Here is a 26,620-nt window from a genome sequence, read left to right as displayed (position 1 = left end):
ACCTATGAGATTTAGTTCTTTTATCAAATCTGACAATGGCTAATTACTGTCTCTTCAAATAGTTTCTCCTTCAGTTTCTCTGATTGCTCCTTCTAGAATTTCCATTCCATGTCTCTTAAAGTCGCCTTCATGTTTTCCAGTTTTTAGTCCCTCAGAACACTGAGGATACTCATAGCCATCTTCCAGTTCGCTGATTGTACACATGTGATAAGTACATCCATTAGGTTTTCATTTTTGGTGACTGTATTTTTCATTTCTAAAAACTGATTCTGTTTCAGGTCTCCTTCAATTTTTTGTCTTATTCTTTTCTTATAATTTTTCATCTGTTCTTCTACACCTTTAGTTTTTTGAAGCATACTTATTTTTCAGTCTTAGATTGCTTCATAATTTCATCAGATATGTATGATTCATCTCCTATGTCTGATTCTGCTTTCTTCATTAGGAAAAGCCACTTGTTACAGAAACAGGTTGTCATGTTATCTTTCCATATCAACCTTCTGATGGAGATGACATAGTAATACGAATGTGTTGGTGCTGATTGGTTTATGAAGAATCTATGGAAGAAATAATTTTGTATTAACTTGGGTGCTGTCAGACATACATGCTGAGGATATACATGCTTATCCACAACTCCAAACCCTCTTTCTCTGCATTCACGCCTTTGATTTCACCTAGGTTTCTACCAAGTAACCTCCTCAGGGCAATGTATACTTCTATTTGGCTGCAGTCTACAGTGCTGCCTTCTCACATAACCATATAAAACGTGTACTTCCGTGTGTGTGTGTGTGTGTGTGTGTGTGTGTTTCCTCCTCTCTCTCTCTCTCTCATCATGTTGTCATTCCATTGGGAGTAGTATAAAATATGCTGGATTACCTTGTTTGGTCAAAGAGATGTTCTACTTTTCTAATAACCACAGTGCTTATGCGTTTTTGTTTTGTTTCTTTGCTGGCATATACAAATTATATTCTGATGCATTATGCGATTTTTTTTACTAAAGCGGCTTTTTAAAAATTATTTATCTTTATTTCTAAAGTACCATTAAGTGAATTTTTATATTTTTTTCTTACTGTCCTTAATTCCATCATCTACTCAGTGTGATTTTCTTAAATTTAAATCTTCTTAAAAGGTGAACCATATTAGTTATCTGTTGCTGTGCAACAATGATCTTAAAATTCGTTGTCTTAAAACAAACATTTGTTATCTCACAGTTACTAAGGGTCAAGAATTAAGAATGGCTTAATCAGGTGATTTGCCTTGTAGGACAGGCCAAAACATGCATAAGACATTTGGTCCATGCTCAAAGTCCTTGCGGTTTGGTCCTGTGCAGTGAGCGTATTTGTTCATGCCACATGGTTTTATACAGGACCTGATATAGTCATCTTTTAGCGTGGACCAAATGCCTTAAGGACATTGTGGGCAGGACCAAATATGAACAAATGCCAAGAGCCTTTTGTAATGAATCGAAAGGCTTACGGAGGTTTTAGGCAGAATCAAATGTCTGCTAAAATGGGTGGTTTTAGTTCATGGTCACTCATGAAGTTGTAGTCAAACTTGCCTGGAACTGTAGTCATCTGAAGGCTTGACTAAGGTTGAAGGATTTACTTTCTAGATAATTCACTTACATCAGTATTAGCAGGAGGTCTCAGTTTTGCCATGTCGATTTCACCATAGGACAGCTTGAGTCTCTTCATAGGATGGCAGCTGATTTCTCCCAGAGGAAATGATCCCAAAGAGCAAGGAAGAAGCCACAGACTTTTTATGATGTAGTCTTAGAAGTTGTGTTCTGTCACTACCATTACGGTTTGTTCTTTAAAAGCAAGTCATTTTGTCCAGCCCACTCTCAGGAAGGGAATTAAGTTGCAGCTCTTGAGGGGGCTGCATCAAAGAATTCATGGACATGTTTTTGACCACATGGCTGGGGGCAATGGGGCAAATCCTTCTCCTCTCCTTTTGTTTACTTTTCTTTGCAGAACTAACATTAGAACTTTATACTGTTGCAACATAATAGATTTTTTGGTCTCTGTTTTTCTTTTTTTTTTTTTAATATTATTATTTTTTTTTTTTTAATTTTAAAATCTTTAATTCTTACATGCGTTCCCAAACATGAACCCCCCTCCCACCTCCCTCCCCACAACATCTCTCTGGGTCGTTTCCCCATGGTCTCTGTTTTTCATTGAACGTTTTTTTTTTTCTGTTTGATGTTGTCCTTTAACAACTTTCTACACTCTGTTAAATCATTTATGTTGAATTTTTTTCTCATTCATTTCATAATTTTGAGATCATCTTCAGTGGGAGTTCCATATGACTTTAAAGAGTGTGTCCTTTCAACAATATTGGGTTCTTTTCCCCAGGGCTCCAGTGGCCTCATTGTTTTCGATATATATTTGAACTCTAAACCTCAGTGAAGAAGCGACCTTATGAATTCCAAGAGAAGATATCTTTTTCCCCTGTCCAGATCCCAGGCCATGACACATCCCTAGTCATCTCCTGATGCTTATCTGCTACTTTAATGAAGATGTAGCCCTTTGAGGATTCTGGTTTTATGTGGGTGTTTGTTTAAATTCTTCCTTTGCAGGCCTATAACCTTTTATTCTGTGCTCATGTAGGGGATAAAACTAAAGCCATAGCTTACTAAGATTGGCCTTCTAAGAGACAGCTAGACTATTTGACATTTTTACCATTCTGTTTTTCATTTCTCTTTTTGCTTTTGGCTTCTGGGCAAGTGTCTTACTATTTATAAGCTTAGCTAGGCATTTTAAAAATTATTTTTAAATGTTTACCTGATGTTACTTTCAGGGTTTTCAAGTTATCTTATTTGTCATATTGTGGGAACAGACTTGTCAAGAAGGCCTTTCTTACTGGATGAGAATAGGCTTATAAACCACAGAAACTAGTTACTATATGGTTTATTCTCAGACATTGAAATTTAGCCTTGTCCCTAAAAGAATCTAAGTGAAATAGATTCTTCTCTCCCACAGTTGTAAAATACAAGTAGTCTGAACTACACATTTTTACAAAACGTTTAAGTTTGTATAAGTGGGAGATCACTATCTAGTATATGATTTCATTGTTGGGATTTAATTCAATTTCTGGAATAGTTTCTCCCATGTAACTTATTTCTTATATTCTAAAGTGATTTAATAGTGAAAAAGAAAAAAACTGTTTGAATGTTTTTCATAGTCAGCAGATGCGCACAGAGGAAATACTATTCAAATATTATGATATTGAACTATATATATATTATATATATATATAGAGAGAGAGAGATGGAAAGATGTCTGTGATAAGTAAAAAGGCAAGTTCCAGAGTTGTATGTGTGATATGACTCCATTTATGTTTATGTGTGTGCACAACCTACCTGCGCTGTATAAAATATCTGTATAAAGTCATTGGGTGGAGATAGGCCACACTGTTGATTTTGTTTATTATTGAGTAATAGTGGTTTGGATCAGGAAGAGACCTAACTCTGTGGATTGAAATTTTTTATAGTGAATATGTGTACTTTTATATCTATAAAGCAAATAATTTTAGGGGAAAAGTATTGTTTTTAACTTAGCCAATAATACATGTTATGTCAGTTTTTTTTTTCAAGTTTTAATAAAAACTAGTTAGACATCTTGACTGTGCTTTCTTTAACATTTAAGAGGTATTATGATCAGGTATAAAAAATGAAAATATAAATTAATTTCATTGACTATTTCACTGTTTTATTCATTCTGCGAACATTTAGTCAGTAGCCTTTCCATGGCAGGCACTGTTCTAAACACTGGGGATACAATGAGCAAATCAGATTTTTTTTAATTCCTGCCCTTTTTTTTAATTCCTCCTACATTTTAGTAGACTTTAAAATATTAAGTCTGTTGCTTAGTGGAACTTTTACAACTTTGTCTTTTATTGAAAAAAGACACTTCGAGTAATTCTATTAACATTAATTTTCTCCTCTTATAGTAACGGGACCTCTCTCAGAACTGCAAATAGCGTATGTTAGCAGAGAAACACTACAGGTAAATTCAATGCTAATTGAAAAGTAATGTTCTTTATTAAACTAAATGTTTGATTATTGTGTATAAGCTATTAAGTAGAATAAGGATTAAATATTCCAGTTTGGAAAATTCTTGAATTTGCAAATTATATTTGCAAATAAACTATTTAAAGCTTTAGTATGATAATATACCTTGTAAAATTGGATTTACTTATTTACTTTTATATATCTCTTAGTACCAAAGAAAGTCTTGAAAATTAAACGCTCTTATGGAATTAAAACTCATTCTGATACTAATTGGATATTTATTTTTTAAATGTTATTTCAAACTGAGCAGAGTTTAGTGAAAATTATTTGTCTTAGGAAAATCAGCAGTTCATAGTGAGCTCTGCCTCTTTCCTTTTCTTGATTCTTTTATCTTTTTGGATATTCCAGTAAAATAAAGTGATTGTCCCTAGAGCTTTCTGTGATGAGTAAATAAGTAAGAGAGACTACTACTCAGTTAAGCACTGTAAATCCTAGAGTGTTTTTTGTAGTAAAGTCTTATTACTGTTTCTGCCTTTTTTTTTTTTGAAACTCCAGGGATTATACTATCTTCACAGTAAAGGAAAAATGCACAGAGATATAAAGGTACATATCATATGTTTATTTAATGGCCCTCTTCTTCTTCTCAAAATATTCTGATCAAACTGAGCAAAATTGTCTCAATTATTCTATTTGATGAATTTGTTGTCTTAATATGTTACTATAATAAAGTTGAGTGATACTTTGAAGATTTTCATTTTTTTTTTGTAGCAGCTCTATTGAGATACAGTTTACATACCATCAGATTCATGCCTTTTAAAGAGTACAATTGTGGATTCATGTTTTAATAACACATTTTATCTTGTTTGTAGTTATTTATTTATAAAATGTAAATTAGGTCCATAACTTCCACTAATTTACGGTCTTTAGGAAGTTTCTGGTTGGCCAAAATGTTTGTTCAGGTTTTCTTCTGTAAGATGTTTAGTAAATTTTGGCAGTCTTAAGAAACTGTCTTTAATAATGTATCAAGATGGATAAATTAAACCTTGACCTTTTCTGCTAGTCTTTAACTGGCAGGGGAGAGCAGGTGCGCCAGACATGCTTGGTAAAACACCCTTATGGTAGGACTCAGGTTATTTCCAAAGATAACTGACATCTCCTTTCTTTTTCCTCATCCACCTTACCTCCTGAGGTTTTCTCTAACAGAAAGGTTCTAGCCTTTTGAGGGGGAGGGGTGGATCATGTATTCTTTGAGTCTCTGATGAAAGCCATGGACTCTCTCCTCGGAAAAAGCCCTTATGCACATGCCTTCAAATTGTGCATGAAATTTCAGTGGACTCTCACATCACCTGCTGAGATCCTGTGCTTTAAGTATGGTTCGTAAGCCTGTTAAAAGACATAAGAAAAGAGCCTTGGATTCAAAGGTAGGAGGGATCCTAAGAAGATAAGTAGATCAAGAAAGATTCTGTCATTGGCACTTCAGTGATCTGGAAGAAGTGAAAGATTTTTGTTGGAAATGGAGGTTGGAATGCTTTCTAAGCAGAGGGAACAGTGTGGGCCAAGATACAGAGATCAGAATTTTGGGGTCATTTTAGGGATTGTAAAGTCCACATCTTACAGGTTGAAGAGAAGAAAATGTAGGAGAGTGTTAAGAGATGGGGTTGGCCAGGAGGTTTGGTGCTCCATTATGCAAAAGGTTGTGTGCTAGACTCGAGTTGGGCCTGATTAGCTAGGTTCCGGCCATTGCCACTGTTTCTCCCCGTCGAAGCCGCTTATGGAATAGCCTTCTAGCTGGTCTTCCTGCTCCTGTTCTCAAGTGGTCCTATAAGCAGTTCTCTACCTCACAACCAAAGTGACCTTTTTAGCTCAGATCTTGTCACCCTTCTGCTTATAAACTACCATTGGCTTCCCATGATACTCCATATATATTCAGACTTTTTAACGTGACCATTAAAGTTATGCATGATCTGGCCCCTGCTTTCCTCTCTGACCTCATTTCACACGTCTCTTCACTTTACTCATTCTGTTCTAGCCGCACTAAACTTGCAGTTCCTGGAACGTGTCAAGGTCATTCTGGTCCCAGGACTTTGTATTTGCTATTACTGGAATGCTCTAGATTTTAGCATGACTCCTTCCCTCTCTTCATCTGAATCTCTGTGTAATTATCACTGCCTTAGCGAGGACTTTTCTTCCGGCTTTATCTTCAGAGCACTTACCTGTATCAGTCTTTGAGCCACTTGTTGGTTCATTCATTCATTCATTCGTGTGTTTTTTTTTAGATTTTCTTTCTCTCTTACTTGGATGTAAGCTCCATGAGAGCTGTAACTTTTTTGTTACTATAACCCCAGAGCTTAAAATAGTGTCTGGTTGCTGGTAGTCTCTCAGGGAGAGAGGGATAAATGGGTGTGTAGATGGATGGATGGAAGGAAGGAAGCAAGCAAGCATCATAACCACAGGTGACTTGATAAAAACTGTAATTAAAAAAAAATAATCTGGACAGAACAAATCGAAGACTCTGCAAGAGTCTTGTTAGCTAGGGCCTAATTCAAGTTGAAATCGCTACTCTAGTGTGTTTTTCCTTTTCCTCATCTCTCCCAGTTCTCCTTAGAGCTGCAGTAATATCATGGGGTGCAGATTTTGGTTATTTCTTCCTCTTTGGGGTAGGAAGGGATTTCCTGATATTTTTTCCCCAAACATACTCTTATGAAATTGATTGCATCCTGAATCATAGAGGCTGCTTACTTTTGCTTTCTCCTTTAAAAGTTGCCCAAGGAGGAGAGGGGTGCAGCCTATAGAGGCAGTATTTCTATTTAACATTTTAATTGGGCATACTTTAAATCATAAGTATTTCTAGGTCTGAGGCTGCCATTTATTATTTTAAATGTGTATGTTTCATGTATTATATGTGCGGTCTGATAAAATGTTTCCTACTTTAACTAAAATGTTCTCACTTTGAAGGGAGCTAACATTCTATTAACGGATAATGGTCATGTAAAATTAGGTAAGTAAATTTGAGTTTCATCACTTACACAAATTTATTTCAAAGCATAGTAAGTTTGTTTTACTCTGTAGGACTAGGTTTCCCCTTTCAGCAGTGTCTATATATTTTTAGGTAGACATTTCATTGCAGGACATAACATATATAATCTCTCTGTATCTGTTTCCTCTTCTCTTAAATGGGAATCAGATTTGTCCTTCACATAGGACAGATTTGTTATAAATAATGATTGATAATATAATGAATAGTGAAATAATATACCTTGAAATTTCTTTCACCTCTAACCCTAAAAGAATGGAACTTCTAGTAAGAAATCTGTACAAAATATCCCCTGTAACCAAAAACAAGGCAAACAGACAAAATCAAAAAATCAGTAATGCCAAAAATCCTACCTACTTACGTAAGCTTTTAAAATAAAACACAGTATTAACTTATGTAAGAATGTGATTTAGATGCTAAATGGGCGCTTATTTTGTAACTTTTGGTTGTTACCTTATGATTAAAGCAGTTCAAAACCTAAATTATAACTTAATTTGAAAGTTTAAGATAGAAAACATGTATAATATAGTAACTTTATAAAATTGTGTCTGTTAGATTTGAAACAATTATTTTGAACTACATGCCACTATAAAATCAAAATTCAAATATTTATTTTCTAAAAATAAGATAAAACTATTTTCATCTATAGCCTATAATACAACTAAGCAAATTTAAAAGTACAATAATTTGCATAAAAATAATTCCTAAGTCACCTCTATATATGAGAAAAGCGGCTATCTAACTATTGATGGCTTAGAGAACAGTTTCCATCTGCAATTTAATGTTTTGTGTCAATATTATGTGCCTGAGAGACCTATATATATCTTAGTTTGTAAAGATTTATAAATCATTTGTTAAAAAACTAGAAAATACAGAATTCAACATACTTAAATAGCAACATAAAAATAAACTGACACAAAGATAAATTTCTTGTTAGTGATTGGCATTGGTATTAGAATGTATTGCCAAGGTAAGATTTTTAGAAAAAGTCTGTTTCAATGTCATTTCGTGATAGATTTGCCAGTAGAGATTTCTTTTTTTTTTTTATGTCAGCTATAATGTGTATGGCAGGAAATGAATGCAATTCCTACTTAAGGTCCCTTCCAGCGACTTTCCTTGAATTTCAGGTCCTGGGAATTAGAAATTATAACATTAAGTCTGTCAGGTTAGAGTCTCTCAGTTGGTTCTTCATCACAATTATTGATCTTGACTTCTGTTGTCGTTTGATTCACATGGGGATGTATGGGAATCCACATGGCTATCGTGCACCATATTTTGTGATATTTTAATGCTCAGTTCAGTTCAGTCGCTCAGTCATGTCTGACTCTTTGCGACCCCATGAATTGCAGCACGCCAGGCCTCCCTGTCCATCACCAACTCCCAGAGTTCATTCAGACTCACGTCCATCGAGTCCATGATGCCATCCAGCCATCTCATCCTCTGTTGTCCGCTTCTCCTCCTGCCCCCAATCCCTCCCAGCATCAGAGCTTTTTCCAATGAGTCAACTCTTCACATGAGGTGGCCAGAGTACTGGAGTTTTCAGCTTTAGCATCATTCCTTCCGAAGAAATCCCAGGGCTGATCTCCTTTAGAATGGACTGATTGGATTTTAATACTAGTCCACTTAAATTAAAGATTTTAGAGTGATGTTTGAGAATGTCTCATTTCTATGAAATTAATTAAAATAATTATTGAAATTTTTTCATTTCACTTTCAGTTTTGTTTTCTAAATGTTTCTCTCTTTTTTTCAATAGCTGATTTTGGGGTGTCTGCTCAGATAACAGCTACGATTGCCAAACGGAAGTCTTTCATTGGTACACCATATTGGTAATTTTATTTTGACTGATAATCTAACTTTCTGTTTTTCTATCGTTATTGTATGCAGTGTTTATTTAAAAATAGACTGAATGGTCTAAAACAGATTAAGGAGGTCATCAACAGGCCAAGTAATTTAGGCCTATACACTGTGGATGAATTACATGATCATTGAATATTCTACCATGTTATTTTTCACTAAGTGGAAAAGGCATTAAAGATTGATGTGGCTTTTAGAAAACCTGATACAAACCTGATAGTTTCAGTTTTGTCCCCCCAAACCCTCAACTCTTGGTCCTGCACATATTACGAGTATTTTCATAGATCAGCCAGTATTCTGACGCATTTTTCAACATTTTATTATTCACAGTATTCTCTGGCTCAAAAGTTTTTGAACCAACTCTTTGGAAGGAACCTAGTCATCAATAAAGTGATAATTGCCTTGCATTAAATTTTACTTATTTCTGGGATTCTTGGCTTGCTTGTTAGTCTTTTCCTCCACACGCTCTTAGATTTGTCCTTCCTCCTATTTGCCACATCATTTACTATTATTTGACTTCTGTCCAAATATATCTTCTAGATTTGTCAAAGATGGTATGTTTATAATTCTCTTTTTGTTACCATTATTTGGGGTTGATTTCCGAGAGGAATAAGAGATTAAAGAGTTATCTGTTACAGCTCTTTTTAGGAACTCTGTCTCCTCAGTTTGATTTTAAACATCTGGAGGAGCTCTCATTCAGTCTCCAGGATCTAACATGATTCTCCTCCGACTCTTCAACTCTCTCTCATGTCATGTCTTTCCCACCTAAGCTCTAGGGATGTAGGATATTTACGGAATCTCTCATTCACTGTCACCAAGGTGGGCAGTCGTTCCAGTTAATCAGAAGAAGTCTGTGATATTGGCAAATCTCAAAATTAATACACTACACATGTACCTTAAACATTTTATTTCAATTTAAGGTGAGTGTACGTTTTTTTTGGCAGGGGTCAGTCTTCTGATATAGGATCAAGGCCTTTTCTTTGTGCAGATAACTAGTTAGATGCATGCAAATGAACCATGTTTTTTAGTTTGTGTTTCTCTAAAGTCTAGTGAGAGCCTAGCCAGTCACGTCTGTTGAGGTATAAATGAAACTCTGTGGTTGTGAAAAATGCCACCACAATCACTGTAAAACATAGGTTTCCATCACCCAGGAAAGTTTCCTTTTGTCGCCTTTTCATAAATTATTTTTGCCCATCTCTAGCCTCTGGCAGCACCTGATCTAACTTTTGTCTCTATAGTTTTGCCTTTTCCCCCAGTGTCACGCAAATAGAATCAAGCAGTCTGTAGCCTTCCTAATCTCTTATAGCTGTCCTGTTCTTAACCTGGTTTGCCTGATTTTTTTGGTTTTTCGTCTTTAGAAACTTGTCTTCAAGAATCTTTTCTAAAGCATACATTTTCATTTCCATGACAACTTATTCCTTTTACCTTCATAATAAGTTTTTGTAATATTTAGTTAAATGACATATTCATAGTAACAAATGTAACAAACAGGTTCACAGATGCCTCAGTTGGCTGTGGTAAGGATGCAGCCTCGTGGGCAGGAGTAGAAGTGCACAGGGTGGAGTCTGCCACTCACATGATTGTAGAGGAAGAGGGCGCCTCGCCTGCGAGCTCGCTAAGGCGCTGCCTGAGTGCACCTTCACCCGCTGTGGGCACCTCCGCAGCTGCCAGTCAAGTTACAACCATCACCCTTAAAAAGTCACTCTTCTTATCATGATTTGCATAGGCATAAGAGCTGCTTTAAAGTTAAAAACCATCTTGAGATCAAGGGTTTAGAAAATTAGAAGGAGTTTTATTGCTTGTTTGTTAACTTGACTGACTTGCTTGCCTTTCCTGAAATAATACTGGGAAAATAAACATTCTTGTAAGGCTGCCTAGTTAAGTCATACTTTTTTTTTTAAAATCGTACTTCTGGTATGTAAAAGTTGAAGTGTTTATCGCATGTAGTTATTTTTAGAACTACTGCTTAGGATTTGAAATTTTTTATATTTGAAAATCAATGTAGGTAATAAAATATAGATTTATAGAGATAGAATAAGGCTACAATAAAGTTGAAAGAAACAAAAAATTTACTGAATTTAGGTAACTTTCCTCTTAGTAAATACATTTCTTTAAAAAAAGCAGACACTCATTTTTATAACTTTCTCCATACCAAGTTTATAGTAAATACTAGTTAAGTACTAAGTCAAGATTCTTGGTGCCCTGGTAAATAGTTTTGGTCAAGCGAAAACAGTCAGAGACCAGATGACAGTTATTGATGTAAAAAGGAAGAGCTAAAAATGATAAATCATTTATTACAGTATGTTATTTCTCTATAGAAGTTTGCATATACAGAGGAAAGATTGGGGTTTGGACAAATTTAGTACATGTTGCTATATGACATTTGTAAATTGTTATAAACCTTTATACTAAATAGCTAACTTAGCAAAGTAACAGATGAGAAAGCAGTAGGGGCTTGGGATGGGGAGGGTCTTACGAGATGTCGCAATCTCATCTTGTGAGATGTCGCGATCTTGGGAAATACAAGCCACCTTAAGTACTACATACCTATTTTTCAGATGTCAAGGTTTAAGTAGGCCTCAGCTTACGCAGTGATGGTTCCATGTGTCTGGTGGGAATAAGAAGATTAAAATACAGTAAACGGTTTTTTCTTTTCTGGAATATTTCCTTCAGGATGGCTCCAGAAGTCGCAGCTGTTGAGAGGAAAGGCGGGTACAATCAGCTGTGTGATCTCTGGGCCGTGGGGATCACTGCCATAGAACTTGCTGAGCTGCAGCCGCCCATGTTTGACTTGCACCCGATGAGGTCAGTGTATCGTACCTGAAGAATGCTGTGCTTAAATGAAGGTCCCATCCCCCTCCCAGTACTGTTTCTCATGTCGTGACCAAAGAGCATTCTTAGTTTTGCTTCACCTTATTTGGGAATAGTAGTAGTAGAACTAATGTTTTATACTAAAGTATGCAGTCTTAAAATGCTGTGTAATGATTGTTGATTTTTCAGAGCATTATTTCTAATGACAAAAAGCAATTTTCAGCCTCCTAAACTAAAGGATAAGATGAAGTGGTAAGTATTTTTGTGCTATTTACTTTTACAGTCATGAGCAAAAAACAGAATTGAAATTTTAAAATCTGATTTTCAAAATTTCTTAGGTCAAATAGCTTTCATCATTTTGTGAAAATGGCACTTACCAAAAATCCAAAGAAAAGACCTACTGCTGAAAAGTTACTGCAGGTATTATTTTTGCCCTGAACAATGTCTTTTTTTCAAAAGGTAAGATGTCACTTAATCAAGACTTCTAATAAGTACTATGTTGTTTTATTTTTATAGCACCCATTTGTCACACAGCCTTTGACACGGTCTTTGGCAATCGAACTATTGGATAAAGTGAATAATCCAGATCATTCCACTTACCATGATTTTGATGACGATGATCCTGAGGTAGGAACTGTTTTTACCGTTTTTACCAAGTGGTATATGTAACGTATGTGTATATAAGTATATACGTCTCGGAATCAGTTTGCTTAAGGTCTGGGTCTAATTTAAATAAACTCTTGAGGGAAGAAATACCCCTTTGATTTTGCCTATCCTAGAGAAGTCATGAGCTGAGTTTTTTTCTATTGACTACTTTAGAGGACTATTTTCTGAAAAGATTAAAGGTAAAGGGTGCATTGCAGGCAGGGAAGTCCAATAGGAAAGGCAGAATCATATAATCCGCTTCTTGAAATTACTCTAGTTATTTTAAAGTAGTCATTTTAGATGAAGCTGCCAAATAAAGAGAACACAAATGGGAACCACCTATACAAGATGTTAGAATATACACAAAATTTCTGTTCTGTTTTCTTCTCAAAAAGAATCCATGTCCAGTACTTCATGAGTTATTAGTGGTTAGTGGAAAGTATAGGGTTGACTTTGTTGGTGACTAATACCCTAATTGTCTGCTATGTTTATCCAGTGTAATTAGAGAATTAATTAACCCTAGTGTGATGGGAGAATAGATATAAAAGGAAGCTTTCACTTTGGTTGGCATATTTAACATTCCTAGCTCAGCTAATAATTGTGACACCAAAGATCAACTCATATATGTTACATGTCAGGATTCTGTTACTGAGTATATAGCTGAGGTGGATAGTCTTGAACTTGACTGGCTTTTAGAAGGTACTTAAAATGGTATAAAATTCAGTGATGATAGTGAAGAAACTATGGCTCTTGGTGGTCAGAAAGATGGTCTCAGCTTATCTTAGGTCAGAGAACCTTTCTATCAATTCACCACTGTTCTAACTTATATTTATACAACTGTAGATAAGCCACTGTCCTTTTGTTTAAAGGTCTGGAAAGGCATTTGGAAATTTTAAAAACTTAAAAATTATTAAATATTATTGACTTTATACTAGGGAGAAATTGGGTTTTGTTCTTTCGCTTTATAAATTCTTCTTTAATTTAATGTATAGGTGTTGCCTTGATTTGGATGGTAGTAAAGGACTGTAAAAATGATCAAGTGAGCTGAAATCCTGCAAAGCAATCTAAATTGTCCATAAGGAAAATTATAATTGTTTCGTGATCTTAAAAAATTTTTGTCAGAAGATTAAAATCTCTCTTATTGTCAGTTTTAAATGTATAGAGAAGTGAAAAATAGTAAAACTAATATTTAGTACACTGTGATATATTAGAATTGTTTGCTTTCTTTGTTTAAATAACAAAACTACTTTGGTGGATTATTTCACTATCAAGTAGTCTGTTTATTAAGTAGACTGCACAGTGTCTGCCTTCTCCTTGCCATTTAACTTCATGACACAGAGCAGGTATTTTTAGGCTTTGGTGAATGTCATTTTCCTATGTTCAGAGCGCCTCTAGCATTTTATCCTTTGAACTTTGAAGGTGTGAAATGATCTCAGTATTCCTGTGATGTGAAGTTTTTTGCTAGTGCCCCTTCTTCTAGGGCACCTTCATCCTTTTTACCAGAACTTCTTTCTTCACTTGTGTCAGGTTCATTCTCACCAAGTTACACGTTACCATCCTCACCAAGTTACCATGGCTGTATGTCTGCAGTCTCCTGAACAGCAGCAATGTCAGCATTCTCACTATCATCTGTCTTATCTCGTAATTTCATTTCCAACATTAATCCAGAGTGGTCACTTTCTATTTCTTTGCAGCAGTTTTATCTTTGTTGGCTAATTCCTTCTTTCAGTTAATGAGTTTTTGTAAAAATGTCACATGAGTATATTATCCTTGGGAGATAGGGAAACAACACAGCTACAAACTTTGCTGTCTGTGCATGACTTGAATAACAGATGCTCCGGAATCAGTCACAGATGTACTTTGAAAGTAGTGATGGGATTAGCCACTGATCATGATGTGCATCTGTTATTATAAATAGACTATAAATCATCTTGCCTGGTGGCTCAGCCAGTAAGTAGTCTGCTTGCAATGCGGGAGGCCCAGGTTCAATCTCTGGGTCAGGAGGAGCGATGCCCTGGAGAAGGGAATAGCAACCCACTCGAGTATTCGTGCCTGGAGAATCCCATGGATAGAGGACCCTGGTGGGCTACAGTCCATGGAGTCACAAAGAGTTGGACACGACTGTGACTAACACGCACACACAAATCTATAGTCGTCTGTGGACTGGAGAGTTCACAGTGTAGTTTCTATCTTATGCAGTTGCAATCAATATACCGAATGTCAGAGAAGGCGATGGCACCCCACTCCAGGACTCTTGCCTGGAAAGTCCCATGGACGGAGGAGCCTGGTGGGCTGCAGTCCATGGGGTCGCTGAGAGTCGGACACGACTGAGCGACTTCACTTTCACTTTTCACTTTCATGCACTGGAGAAGGAAATGGCAACCCACTCCAGTGTTCTTGCCTGGAGAATCCCAGGGACGGGGGTGCCTGGTGGGCTGCTCTATGGGGTTGCACAGAGTTGGACACAGACTTAGCAGCATACTGAATGTTGATAAGATACTAATATACTGAATAACATATAATTCATAATTCATAATATACAATTGATATATTGGTGACTAAAATTTGAATCATGTTACAGAGGACTAGTATAATTTAACTATATTCTAGTAACTGAAATTCATGCGTATCAAGATTCAGGACATGGACCACCTGTACTCTCTCAGCGCATTAGATGCTGTGCTGTTGTCTCTCACTTCATCCTATTTATTTGTGCTGGATTGTAAAGTCCTTTAAAATGTGTTTAAAGAGGAGAAATAATAAACCAAATGTAGAAGCAAGCTGTAGAATAAAGACTCTTCTGAAATTTTCTCATATGGCAGAGAAAGAAATTTTCTCCTTATCAAGACTGTGTTATTGGTATTATAATCATAGGTTAAGGATGGGGGTAGCTTTTCTTTTGACCACAGTTTAAGATCTTTTTATTTTTCTTTTTGATCATACTTTCCCCAGAGAAATTTATAATAATTTATACGTGTATACTACAGTATATGTTATGCATAAAAGGTAATATCAAACAGTCTTATTATATGCAGATGATTTGTAATTGCTAAGTATTTGAATGTGCTTAGTATTTCAGCAGTTGCTGATACTGTATATATATTGTGGAAACTGAATTCTCTTGAAAATATTTAGCACGTGTACTAGTTCTACTTTAGTCTTTAGTTTTTCTTTAATTTATTATAGATTATTCACAGTGGAAGAAAGTCCACTTTTCCTTTAGGGTTCCCGTGTAATTTCTGTTTTAGAAGTACTGCACGTTGAAGTAATTGTGACTCTGGTTTTTACTTGGTAGTATTTTCTTCTATATGTTAACCCATTTACTAGGCACAACATTGTAAGATTTAATAACTTTATGCCTTTGAAGCTGGGAAAGTAAAACGATTCTCGTAGAAAGGGCAGATTTCATCCATGTTTGCTGATAACAGCAATATGTATTACTAATCTAACGTGATGCCTATTTTTGCTTGTTTTTGTTCCAAATACTGTTATCAAAAGTCCAGGGTTTTTCTCATTCTGCAGCTAACTAGCTGAATGTCCTCATCTATAAAATGAAGATAAAGATTTGTTTCACAAGTTTGAGAACAGAATGGGCTGAGGTATATGACAGCACTTTGTAAACTACAACTCACTGTGTATGTTTGAAGTTTAAATACTTACTTTTTAAAGTTCTTTTTGCTTCTGTTTTATTACCCACTGGTGTTTTAATATTTGGGTCGCTCAGATTCATCTATCTTTATTTCCTGAGAGATGTCTACACTGAGAATAGTTAACTTGGGTCCTGTTCTTGATTTGCCTTATAGAGTCTTAAGAATTCAAGCTCAAGTGTTTACAAATTACATTTTCCAAAAAGATAGATGTAAGAGTGTATCTTCTTCACAGCTAATAACTTCAAAGATAATGTTTCACACACAGGGAGAAAAACCTATTTGGTACGTGAAATAGATGCTGGCATAGGGTATATAGAATGAAATTGCAGAAGCCTTTCAGATAGAGACATTTTTACTCCATAAAGATTGGAGAATGTCCATGTGCTAGTATTAACAGCAAGAAGAACTCACCCCCACTTCCGCTTCCCCCAGGATACCTCTCTCTCAATATGTCAGTACACATAGAGAGATTTTAATAAAGTAAAAGGAAAGAAAATAAAGTGCTGCTTCTACAAGAAAAAACATTAAGATTAAGGTGGGGGAGATGTTGTGTTTACTAGGTAAGAAGACCATAAATCATTAATGCCTTTAGCATTATTTCATTTCATTTATTTTATCCTTGATATAAGAAGTTGAGGCAGATTTTTTTTTTAATTACAGTTTTCTCCTCTGAAACAGAGAAAGCTTGCTGCAGCTTTTGAACACCTGTTGTATTGTCAAAGTATTCATTTTTGAATATTTACTTATGTTCAACTCATAAGAACACTCTTATATTCACTTATAAGAATATGCCTGCAATGAGTGAGACCTGAGTTCAATCCCTGGGTTGGGAAGATCACCTGGAGAAGAGGATGGCTATCCACTCCAGTTTTCTTGCCTATAGAATCCCATGGACAGAGGAGCCTGACAGGCTACAGTCCATGGGACCGCAAAGAGTTGCATACAGCTGAGCAACTAACACTTTCATAAGAAAACTTATTGGGAACCTGCTGTGGATAATGTTTATCCCTAATCTTAAGCTCCCAATTTGAAGAGAAAAGAGTTTTCAGTTTGTGGTTGCCATTTTAAAATACTACTAATAAAGTTGTATTTTGTTCCCATTTTTATGTAAAGTGAGAGCTTTCTTTCATATGTGGGTAATTCTGTGGACAAGACAGTGACTTGTCCTTGACTTTGTTCTTTCCTAGCCTCTTGTCGCTGTCCCACATAGGATTCACTCAACGAGTAGGAATGTGAGAGAGGAAAAAACACGCTCGGAGATAAACTGTAAGTATATATTGTGTAGAGTTTGTAGTTTAACAATGAAAAATAAGATTTCAAGTTGTAATTTAGTTGCCATTATTTTTGCTCCGTTTTCTTCCAAATAGTTTTTATGTTTTAGATGCTTTGAAAGGTAGAGTTTAATTAAGGCAGTAAGAATTTTGTTTTCTTGCTCCTGAGAGCTTTCTGGTGGTGGCTGGGGATGTGTATTTATGTTGTTATTGTTTGGGAAGAGGAGTAAAATTCCTAGAGTAGGCAGGATAGAAGGAATCAAGGCAGTGCTCCCTAAACTTCCTTGTTAGTAGCACTTGCCTAGAGAGCTTGCTAAAATGCCCTTTCTGATTCAGTAGTTCTGAGGTGAAATCTGAGGTTCTCTGCTTCTGACAAGCTCCCAGGTTATATAGAAGCTGATGGCCCAGAAGAGGAGAGGACTGCAAACTTAAAAGCTAAGTAAGGCAAGTAGGGACAGACTCTATCACTATTTAATAGAAAATAAAAAAGAAATGCAAAGATGAATAGATCTACCTGTGGGGTGGAGTCATACAACTGATTAATAACAAGCCTAAGATCTCTCAGCTTCCAGGCCAGAGGTCTTTGGCTCCACAGAAACCACCTCGGCACACCTGTGTGACCTGCACCCTGGAAGTCCTTTGTGAACCTTCCTTTGGAATGGTGGCTGCACCTTACACTGTGTATTAAGTTCTTGGCAGATTTTGGTGCTGGTGCTACCTAGAAATGCTCATATAAGATGGAAATTCTTGAAAGAAGCACAATCTACTTGGCAAGAAGCCCAGGACTGGGATTTATACTTTGCCTATAGGCAGTTTTGTGACCATGTTAAATTACCTTTATAGCTCCCACTAAAGCCACGTGGTTTAAATTTGCTAATTTCTCCTCAAAAGTGTTTTTTTTAAAATGACAAACTTAGCATGCAAGTATTCCCCATTTTTAAAAAAAAGCCTGTTATTTTAATTTATTTTATTTAGTATTATTATTTTACTTTGGCTCTGCTGGGTCTTTGTTGTGGCATGCGGGCTTCGTTGACCCGCGGCATGTGGGATCTTCCCAGACCAGGGATGGAATCCACGTCCCCTTCATTGCAAAGTGGATTCTCAGCCACTGGACCACCAGGAAAGTCCCCCAATTATTTTTTAAACTTTAAAAAAATCGTTTGTTTTATTTTTGACTGTGCTGGGTCTTCGTTGCTACGTGTGGAGTTTCTCTGGTTGGTGGCAAGTGGGGGCTACTGCAGTTGTGGTACATGGGCGTCTCGTTGCAGTGACTTCTCTTGTTGCAGAGCATGGGTTCTAGAGCATGCGGGCTCAGTAGTTGTGGTGCAAGGACTTAGTAGCTTGGTGGCATGTGGAATCTCTCCAGGCCGCGGATCGAACCCATATCCTCTGTATGACAGGTGGATTCTTAAGTATTGGACCACCAGAGAAGTCCTCCATTATTTTTTAATATGTGAAAGTAGTTACAATATGTCTTTGTCATTTCTTTAATAATACAGAAGGTGATTAGAGATGAATTTGTAGTTGATTCAGAAAACCTTATGTGTTCAGTACTATTGAAAATCTGAAGTATTTTCTATTATGTTATCCAGTTATATTTTTAAGTTATATTGTCAGGCCCTTTATTGCAAAGGACAGTTACCTCTGGGTCCTTCTTTAGTAGTTTGTATCAGTGATTATCAGCTCCTAACTACATATGCATATATGTTCTATTTAGCTAAATACTGTTAACGCTAGTTTTGTTGAGATTCTGGTACGCCCCGTTTTTGGTGGGAGCAGGTGATATGTGATGGACCTTTTCTCCCCATTTGCCAGTAAGAAAGGTGTCATGTCCCTCTAGTATGTTGAGGTAGCAACAGGATTAAAATCACCACTTCTTACAACTTGTGGGTTTGATATTTGAGCCTTTAAAATCGTATACAGTGTTATAATACATGCTTTCTTAGGATGTTTTATGATTTTATATGAGATGTTATAAAGAATAGGCAGTCATGCTGTTGACGATAAAGACAGGCTTTGAAAAATAACTTATTTGAGTAGTCGTATATCTTTGTTCCTTTAATAATGTTTTCTGTTTACAATTACATGATGTCTCTTCATGTAACTGAGGTGTTCTGTTTATTACGCTAAATGGTGTTAAAGCAATATATGCAAAAACTGACTCACTTTCAGAAAAGTTATTACTTTTTCCCTTTTAAAAAGTCCCCTCTGCCTTCAGTCAAATATGGTAAGCAAAGACTTGCTTTGAGAAGAAGTAGTTCTGGGGCTCTTCTTGTCTGCCATAGTAGGATCAGTTTTGACCCTGGTAGTAGTGATGGGTCAGCAAATGATCGTGTCAGAGCTGTTTCAAAGAACTAAGAGGGAGTTTTCATCTGGATGCTGCTGCTTAGTCAGTTCAGTTGTGTCCAACTCTGTGTAACCCTATGGATTGCAGTCCACCAGGCTCCTCTGTCCACGGGATTCTCTAAGCAAGAGTACTAGAGTGGGTTGCCATGCTCTCTTCCAGGGGACCTTCCCAGCCCAGGGATTGAACCCAGATCCCCTGTGTCACACGCAGATCCTTTACCACTGAGCCGCTAGGGAAGCCCTTTCATCTGGATAGTAAAACATAAATTTATGGTTTGTAACTTGACATATGTTCAAGGAGATAGTAGCAGAAACAGAGATCAAGACCAATAGATGGTTACAGATAAGTAGGAATTTTCAACATTATTAAGAACATCATAAATAGCACTGCAGTCTGGGGTGATTGTCCAGCAGTTATTTGAACAGAAGCGGAAGGTCCTGTGGCAGAAACTGTCATAACTTTAGGGAAGTTGGAGAGAACAGAAGAGTGATACCAATGTAAGGCGTGAAGAATGAATCTCCAGAGGAACTCTGGGACTCTTTCTGGGAATGCATTCCCACAGAGTATAAGGGTGTTGAATACCTGTGACAGTTGGGGTTCTGTCCTTGTTATGAAAGTTAGTCTAAAGACAGCATCACTTAAATCCATGCACCTTATCTTTGACAAAGGAGGCAAGAATATGCAATGGAGAAAAGACAATCTCTTTAACAAGTAATGCTGGGAAAACTGGTCAACCATGTGTAAAAGAATGAAACTAGAACACTTTCTCACACCATACACAAAAATAAACTCAAAATGGATTAAAGATCTAAATGTAAGACCAGAAACTATAAAACTCCTAGAGGAAAATATTGACAAAACACTGTCTGACATAAATCACAACAGGATCCTCTATGACCCACCTCCCAGAGTAATGGAAATAAAAGCAAAAATAAATGGGACCTAATTAAACTTAAAAGCTTTTGCACAATGAAGGAGACTGTAAGCAAGGTGAAAAGACAGCCTTCAGAATGGGAGAAAATAATAGCAAATGAAGCAACTGACCAAGAATTAATCTCAAAAATATAAAAGCAACTCCTGCAGCTCAATTCCAGAATAATAAACGACCCAATCAAAAAATGGGCCAAAGAACCAAACAGACATTTCTCCAAAGAAGACATACAGATGGCTAACAAACACATGAAAAGATGCTCAACATCACTCATTATCAGAGAAATGCAAATCAAAACCACAATGAGGTACCATCTCACGCCGGTCAGAATGGCTGCTATCAAGTTTACAAACAATAAATGTTGGAGAGGGTGCGGAGAAAAGGGGAACCTCTTACGCTGTTGGTGGGAATGCAAACTAGTACAGCCACTATGGAGAACAGTGTGGAGAGTCCTTAAAAAACAGGAAATAGAACTGCCATATGACCCAGCAATCCCACTGCTGGGCATACACACCAAGGAAACCAGAATTGAAAGAGACACGTGTACCGCAGTGTTCATCGCAGCACTGTTTATAATAGCCAGGACATGAAAGCAACCTAGATGCCTATCAGCAGATGAATGGATAAGAAAGCTGTGGTACATATACACAATGGAATGTTCCTCAGCCATTAAAAAGAAAGCATTTGAGTCAGTTCTAATGAGGTGGATGAAACTGGAGCCGATTATACAGAGTGAAGTAAGTCAGAAAGAAAACACCAATACAGTATATTAATGCATATGTATGGAATTTAGAAAGATGGTAACAATGACCCTATATGCAAGACAGCAAAAGAGACACAGATGTAAAGAACAGACTTTTGGACTCTCTGAGAGAAGGTGAGGGTGGGATGATTTGAGAGAATAGCATTGAAACGTGTATTATCATATGTGCAACAGATCACCAGTCCAGGTTCGATGCATGAGACAGGGTGCTCAGGGCTGGTGCACTGGGATGACCCTGAGGGATGGGGTGGGGAGGGAGGTGGGAGGGGGGTTCAGGATGGGGAACACATGTACACCCATGGCTGATTCATGTCAATGTATGGCAAAAACCACCACAATATTGTAAAGTAAATAGCCTCCAATTAAAATAAATAAAATTTTTTAAAAAGAAAGCATCACTGTGCCCCTGTGCTCAGTAATTATGTGGTCCAGTGGAAACAGGCATTTCACATGTGATGATAACAAGGCAGATAATGCATGAAACTGTCCTCAAGTAACTTTATTAGAGATGTAATTTTGCTATTTGGTGACAGGTGTAGGTGAGAGTTGTTCAGTAGGCCTCTATCAAGGTGAGATACATATATATATATGTATGTGTATATATATGTGTATGTATGTATATACATGTATTAATATCTTACTAAAAACTATTTTGTAATCTTTGATGTGTGATCATATGTGAATAGGCATGAGGAACCCATTATTGAAGAGCCTGCTTATCTCCAGGAGCCAGAGTTTGATATCTAGTTCATAACAGCTATAAAGCATATACATACTTCACATACAACTGTGTATTCTGTAGGGCTGTTTCTCAACTTTCTTCCCTTGTGCTTCCTGTTGCTAAATATTTAAATCTCATGATCTCCTTTCATTGTTATTAACATTCACAGTAATCATACATACTAAGCTAAAATCAAAACAGTTACAAAATGAGTGTGCTTTGAAGTCTCACTCGTTTCCCTGCCTTGATTGAGAATTGTTGTTTTGGCTGAAACTCAAGTTCTTACTAGTTTAGCTGTAATACTCTGACTCTTGGTTTTGCTGCTTCTTCATGTTTTATATTTGTGCCCCTGCTTTTATCTCTGTGGTCTCGAATGCTGTACCAGGTTATAAAAGCAGATAATGACAATGAGATACAGAAATTAAAGATAAAGGTAGTGAATCATTCATTAAATTAGAATGGCAGGGGGAAAGGTGAATGGAGTATAGTCAGTTTGTGTCAGCTCTAATATTTAGGTTATCCTTTCGGGGTAGAAGTGTGCTAGTTATTTATTGTTGTTTAACAAATTACCCCCAAAATGTAGCAACTTAAAGCATTAAACATTTATTATCTCATACATATTCAGGGATCCCGGACAGCTTGGCTGGGTAGTTCTAGGTCAGGGTCTGTCATGAAGCTGCAATCAGAGTGTCAGCAGGGGCTGCGGTTTCCCAAAGGCTCAACTAGGGTGGCAGTTTGCTTCCAGGGTTACTCACATATTGTTAGCCCAAGACTTCATTTCCTTGCAGTGTAGCCTCTCCATAGTGCTGCTCAACCTGACTTCCTTCAGAGCCAAGTGATCCAGTAGAGAGAGCACCCAGGACAGAAGCCTTATCTCAGAAGCTGTATGCTACCACTGTGCCATCTTCCTCTCATCACATAGGCCACCCCAGGATGTAGGAAGGGACTACACAAGTTTTTGAAGGTCAGGAGGCAGGACTTATCAGAGACCACCTTGCAGGCTGGCTTTCAGAGATACTCTGCCTGAATTGCTGTCTGTCTATAAAGTCCTAAGTTAAGATTGTCTGTATTTAATGCTGGGTCACAATGAAGTAGCAGGTTCGATCCTGACATAATTTTGCTAATCATCTTTGGGTTAACAGCTTAGACTTTCTTAGGTTTCTTCCAGCTAACAGATTGTTTATTTAAATCTTTGGGTGTTAATCAATCTGTAGGTGTTAATCAATCTAAGTTAAGATTGTCTATATTTAATGCTGGGTCACAATGAAGTAGCAGGTTAGATCCTGACATAATTTTGCTAATCATCTTTGGGTTAACAGCTTAGACTTTGTTAGGTTTCTTCCAGCTAACAGATTGTTTATTTAAATCTTTGGGTGTTAATCAATCTATAGGAGATGGTAGGATTAAATTTGTTTTTCTATGGAGTAACCTTTTAAATTATTATTAAGAACGTTGAAACATATCACAGCTTTACTTTTTATCTTTTTTAGTTGGCCAAGTAAAATTTGACCCACCCTTAAGGAAGGAGACAGAACCACATCATGAACTTGTAAGTAGTGTAATCTTGGAATCTTAACACTGAAAATAAATGTTTTAATTAGTCTTTCTGATTTGTTGGCACTGACTACAAAAGCTAGTTAGTAAAATTTTATAAGCCTTTGGGGAGATAAAAAGGTAAGTAATTCTAAAATTCAAAATAAATAAATCTGTGTTGCTGAGATTAAATATTTTCAAAATTACTTTAGGAGAAACTTAGTTCTGTACCATTCTCTGTTTAAATGTTTTTAATGATTTTTTTTTCCTTTTTTCTTTTTGCTTTGCAATTTTTGAGGGGCTTTTTGCAGATATATTTGTTAGGATAAATGCTACAGTCTTAAAATAGAATTTTGGACCAGTGATAGTATTAATACCTCTTCTCATTAAATTTATGGGCAGCTTTTTAAGAGTGTCAGCCACTTTTCTAAACATCAAGGCAGAATCCAGTCTCCTTGGAGTAACTGAAATTCAGGAGAGACTAGGTGTACATAGCAGATTAAGTTTATCATTTATTTAAAGATTTCTAAAATGTTCTTTTCATGATTCTTTTTTGTTAATTTTTTATATACTGCTTTCCAGATATATGATAAAATATTAAGTGTAATCTCGGAAGCAAAATGCTGTGCAAACATTTGAGATGTTAATAGTCTACAGAGGAATAAAAAATGAGACTTAAAAACAAAATCAATCTTAATGAAATTACTTACCAAAGTTCCAGATTTTATGTTTCTTTTTTTTTCCCCTTTCCTGCTTAATAATGAGAAGAAAGTAACTTAATGAATGCTCAGGACTGAAGTGGGAACTTTCTTCTTAAATTTAATGCTTATTTTAAGGTAATCCACCTGAATAACGGCATACAAAGAGAGTCTTTAGCTTTTAATCTAAAGAGTTGGTCTCAGTATACCAGCATGGCAGAAAAATTCTTAACATGTTAAGAATGTTAAAAGAAAAATTCTTAACATGATCATGTTATAATACTTAGCCTGACCTTTATAGAGAGGATGGAGAAGGTAAATCATGATGTTTATAAATGCCAATTGTTATTTTCTGCTTCTCTTTTAAGTTAGCATTGCATGTATTTAAGTTCTGTACAAATTTAGTAACTGTATTATATAGCAAAGTTGTTGCACTACTGCTTTTTTAGAAGCTGCTTAATTGGATTTGACTTTGCATTTACCTTAATAAAATGATGTTAGCAGGACTGACATAATTCCCTTGTGAAAGTCTCCCTTTGTGAATTTGTGGCTTTTAGTTTGAGTGTAAATAACCTGGGTTTTTTGGTCTCTGCTGAACAGCCCGACAGTGATGGTTTTTTGGACAGTTCAGAAGAAATATACTACACTGCAAGATCTAATCTGGTATTTCTCATCTTCTGATTTTCTTTATCAGCATTGTTTTAGTCTTAATTGCTTTTAGGGTTTTTTTTAATCAACCATTTTATTCAGTTTTAATGAATCAGTTTAAGCATTGTTTTATAAATTCCTGCCAGTAAGCAACCTACCATATATTAAGGATTATAGCATTTTTTTCTACAAGGTAAACGTATTTACTCAAAGATACTATAATGTTACAGTAAAAATTAATTTTTTTATTTGTTATAAAAACATTTTTTCTCACTCAGATATAAATTTTTTCTTTAGATATTACATTTCCCTATAAACATGCCCAGTGTGAATAGTGTGACTTGTTTTAGTGAACTATAAACCATCCATGTATATACATATCCATATATTACAAAAATAAAATATATATATAATTTTTAAAAATAAATTATCCCTAATTAACAATGAAGTCCATCTCAGATGAAATTTTAACTTTGTAGTATTATGTAATATCCAGTTTTCTCAGGCCAGAATTTGGGTTATAAGGACTCCCTGAAGTTTTAAATACTAAGACTATCTTACCATTAGGTAAGAAAAGATGAGAAATTAACCCTAGCAAATATTAAATAAATAGTACTTTTAATAGTTGTTATTAAGTAGTTTTTTCAATTTTTGCGGCTGCCCAGGGCCCCGAGTTGCCTCAGCATTTACTTCTTGATCTGCTTCTCTGCCTTTTCAATTGAATTTTCCTCCTCTTTCCTTCCTCTCATACCTGTTTTAGTTCTGGTTAGTTTAAATGATTCTTTATAAAAATTTCTAAATCTATGCCAAATAACATTTATAGAACATAAAAGACTTAAAATATAGTTTCCCTTTTAGGAAAGTTGCTGTCTTGATAGGTGGAAAATACTTGTATATGTAAACTCTTAGCTTTGCAACACAATGTTTAGTGCGCTGCCAGAGTTTCTTCTGGTGGTGACTGTTGTTGAGGAGAGTCTAACCTATAATAGGTACTATGGAAATCAAAGAAGGAGAAAAGCTTTGGGGTTACTGTGATTCATCTGGTTTGTGGCAGGAACTAAAAGTCTGATTTCAGTATTGTGTAGGAATCATTCTATGTTTTTCAGGAAGAAAATGAATATATGACTCCTATGTTTCATGGGAATGAATGTGGGAACAGTCATTGAACAGTTTTCAGAGATGGCAGATAAAGAGCTGAAATTATGGAGTGGTTATATTACTACTACTAATGATGAGATTAGCTCAGAAAAGGAAGGTTCATGTCATCAAAGAGGAAATAATACATGAAACCATGAGATTGCATGTGTTCCCCAGTTAGGTCTGAAGAAAGAAAGCGCAGAAAACGAGTTACCACAGCAGTGATGCCTGTTCTGCGGTCAGAGGTAGAACCGGCACTGGGGGTAGGGAAGAAGCAGCTGAAGCACTGGAAGCTGAAACTGAAGTCGCTCAGTCGTGTCCGACTCTGCGATCCCACGGACTGCAGCCTACCAGGCTCCTCAGTCCATGGAACTTTCCAGGCAGGAGTACTGGAGTGGGTTGCCATTTCCTTCTCCAGGGGATCTTCCCAACTGGAAGAGTCAGTAAATGGCCCAGAGAGGCCAGAAGACATGAGGCCAGAATTAACCATCTGAGGGGACAGGTGAGATGGAATGTCTGAAGACAGCACCGCCAGTGATTTGTGGGTAGAAAATTTCTTCAAAATTAG

General features: G+C 36.3%; 1 protein-coding gene across 4 annotated transcripts in view; it reads left to right on the top strand.

Moving 5' to 3' along the window:
• Window positions 1-26,620, top strand: part of MAP4K3 (mitogen-activated protein kinase kinase kinase kinase 3) — a 188,253-nt gene that overhangs the window by 108,104 nt on the left and 53,529 nt on the right. Inside the window, exons 5-16 of one of the 4 annotated variants that reach the window (XM_018055152.1) lie at window positions 3,949-4,004; window positions 4,565-4,612; window positions 6,965-7,007; window positions 8,797-8,869; window positions 11,571-11,702; window positions 11,898-11,960; window positions 12,047-12,128; window positions 12,225-12,335; window positions 17,191-17,269; window positions 21,849-21,884; window positions 23,527-23,585; window positions 24,868-24,930. In XM_018055152.1, the coding sequence (XP_017910641.1) occupies window positions 3,949-4,004; window positions 4,565-4,612; window positions 6,965-7,007; window positions 8,797-8,869; window positions 11,571-11,702; window positions 11,898-11,960; window positions 12,047-12,128; window positions 12,225-12,335; window positions 17,191-17,269; window positions 21,849-21,884; window positions 23,527-23,585; window positions 24,868-24,930 (845 nt within the window). The remainder of the gene's footprint in view (window positions 1-3,948; window positions 4,005-4,564; window positions 4,613-6,964; window positions 7,008-8,796; window positions 8,870-11,570; window positions 11,703-11,897; window positions 11,961-12,046; window positions 12,129-12,224; window positions 12,336-17,190; window positions 17,270-21,848; window positions 21,885-23,526; window positions 23,586-24,867; window positions 24,931-26,620) is intronic. The other 3 variants (XM_018055153.1, XM_018055154.1, XM_018055155.1) reach the window with 3 other exon arrangements.

This window comes from Capra hircus, chromosome 11, assembly GCF_001704415.2.
Source record: "Capra hircus breed San Clemente chromosome 11, ASM170441v1, whole genome shotgun sequence".
Classification (NCBI taxonomy): domain Eukaryota; kingdom Metazoa; phylum Chordata; class Mammalia; order Artiodactyla; family Bovidae; genus Capra; species Capra hircus.
The sequence above is the reverse complement of the archived record's forward strand: the minus strand, read 5'-3'. Positions and strand labels throughout refer to the sequence as shown.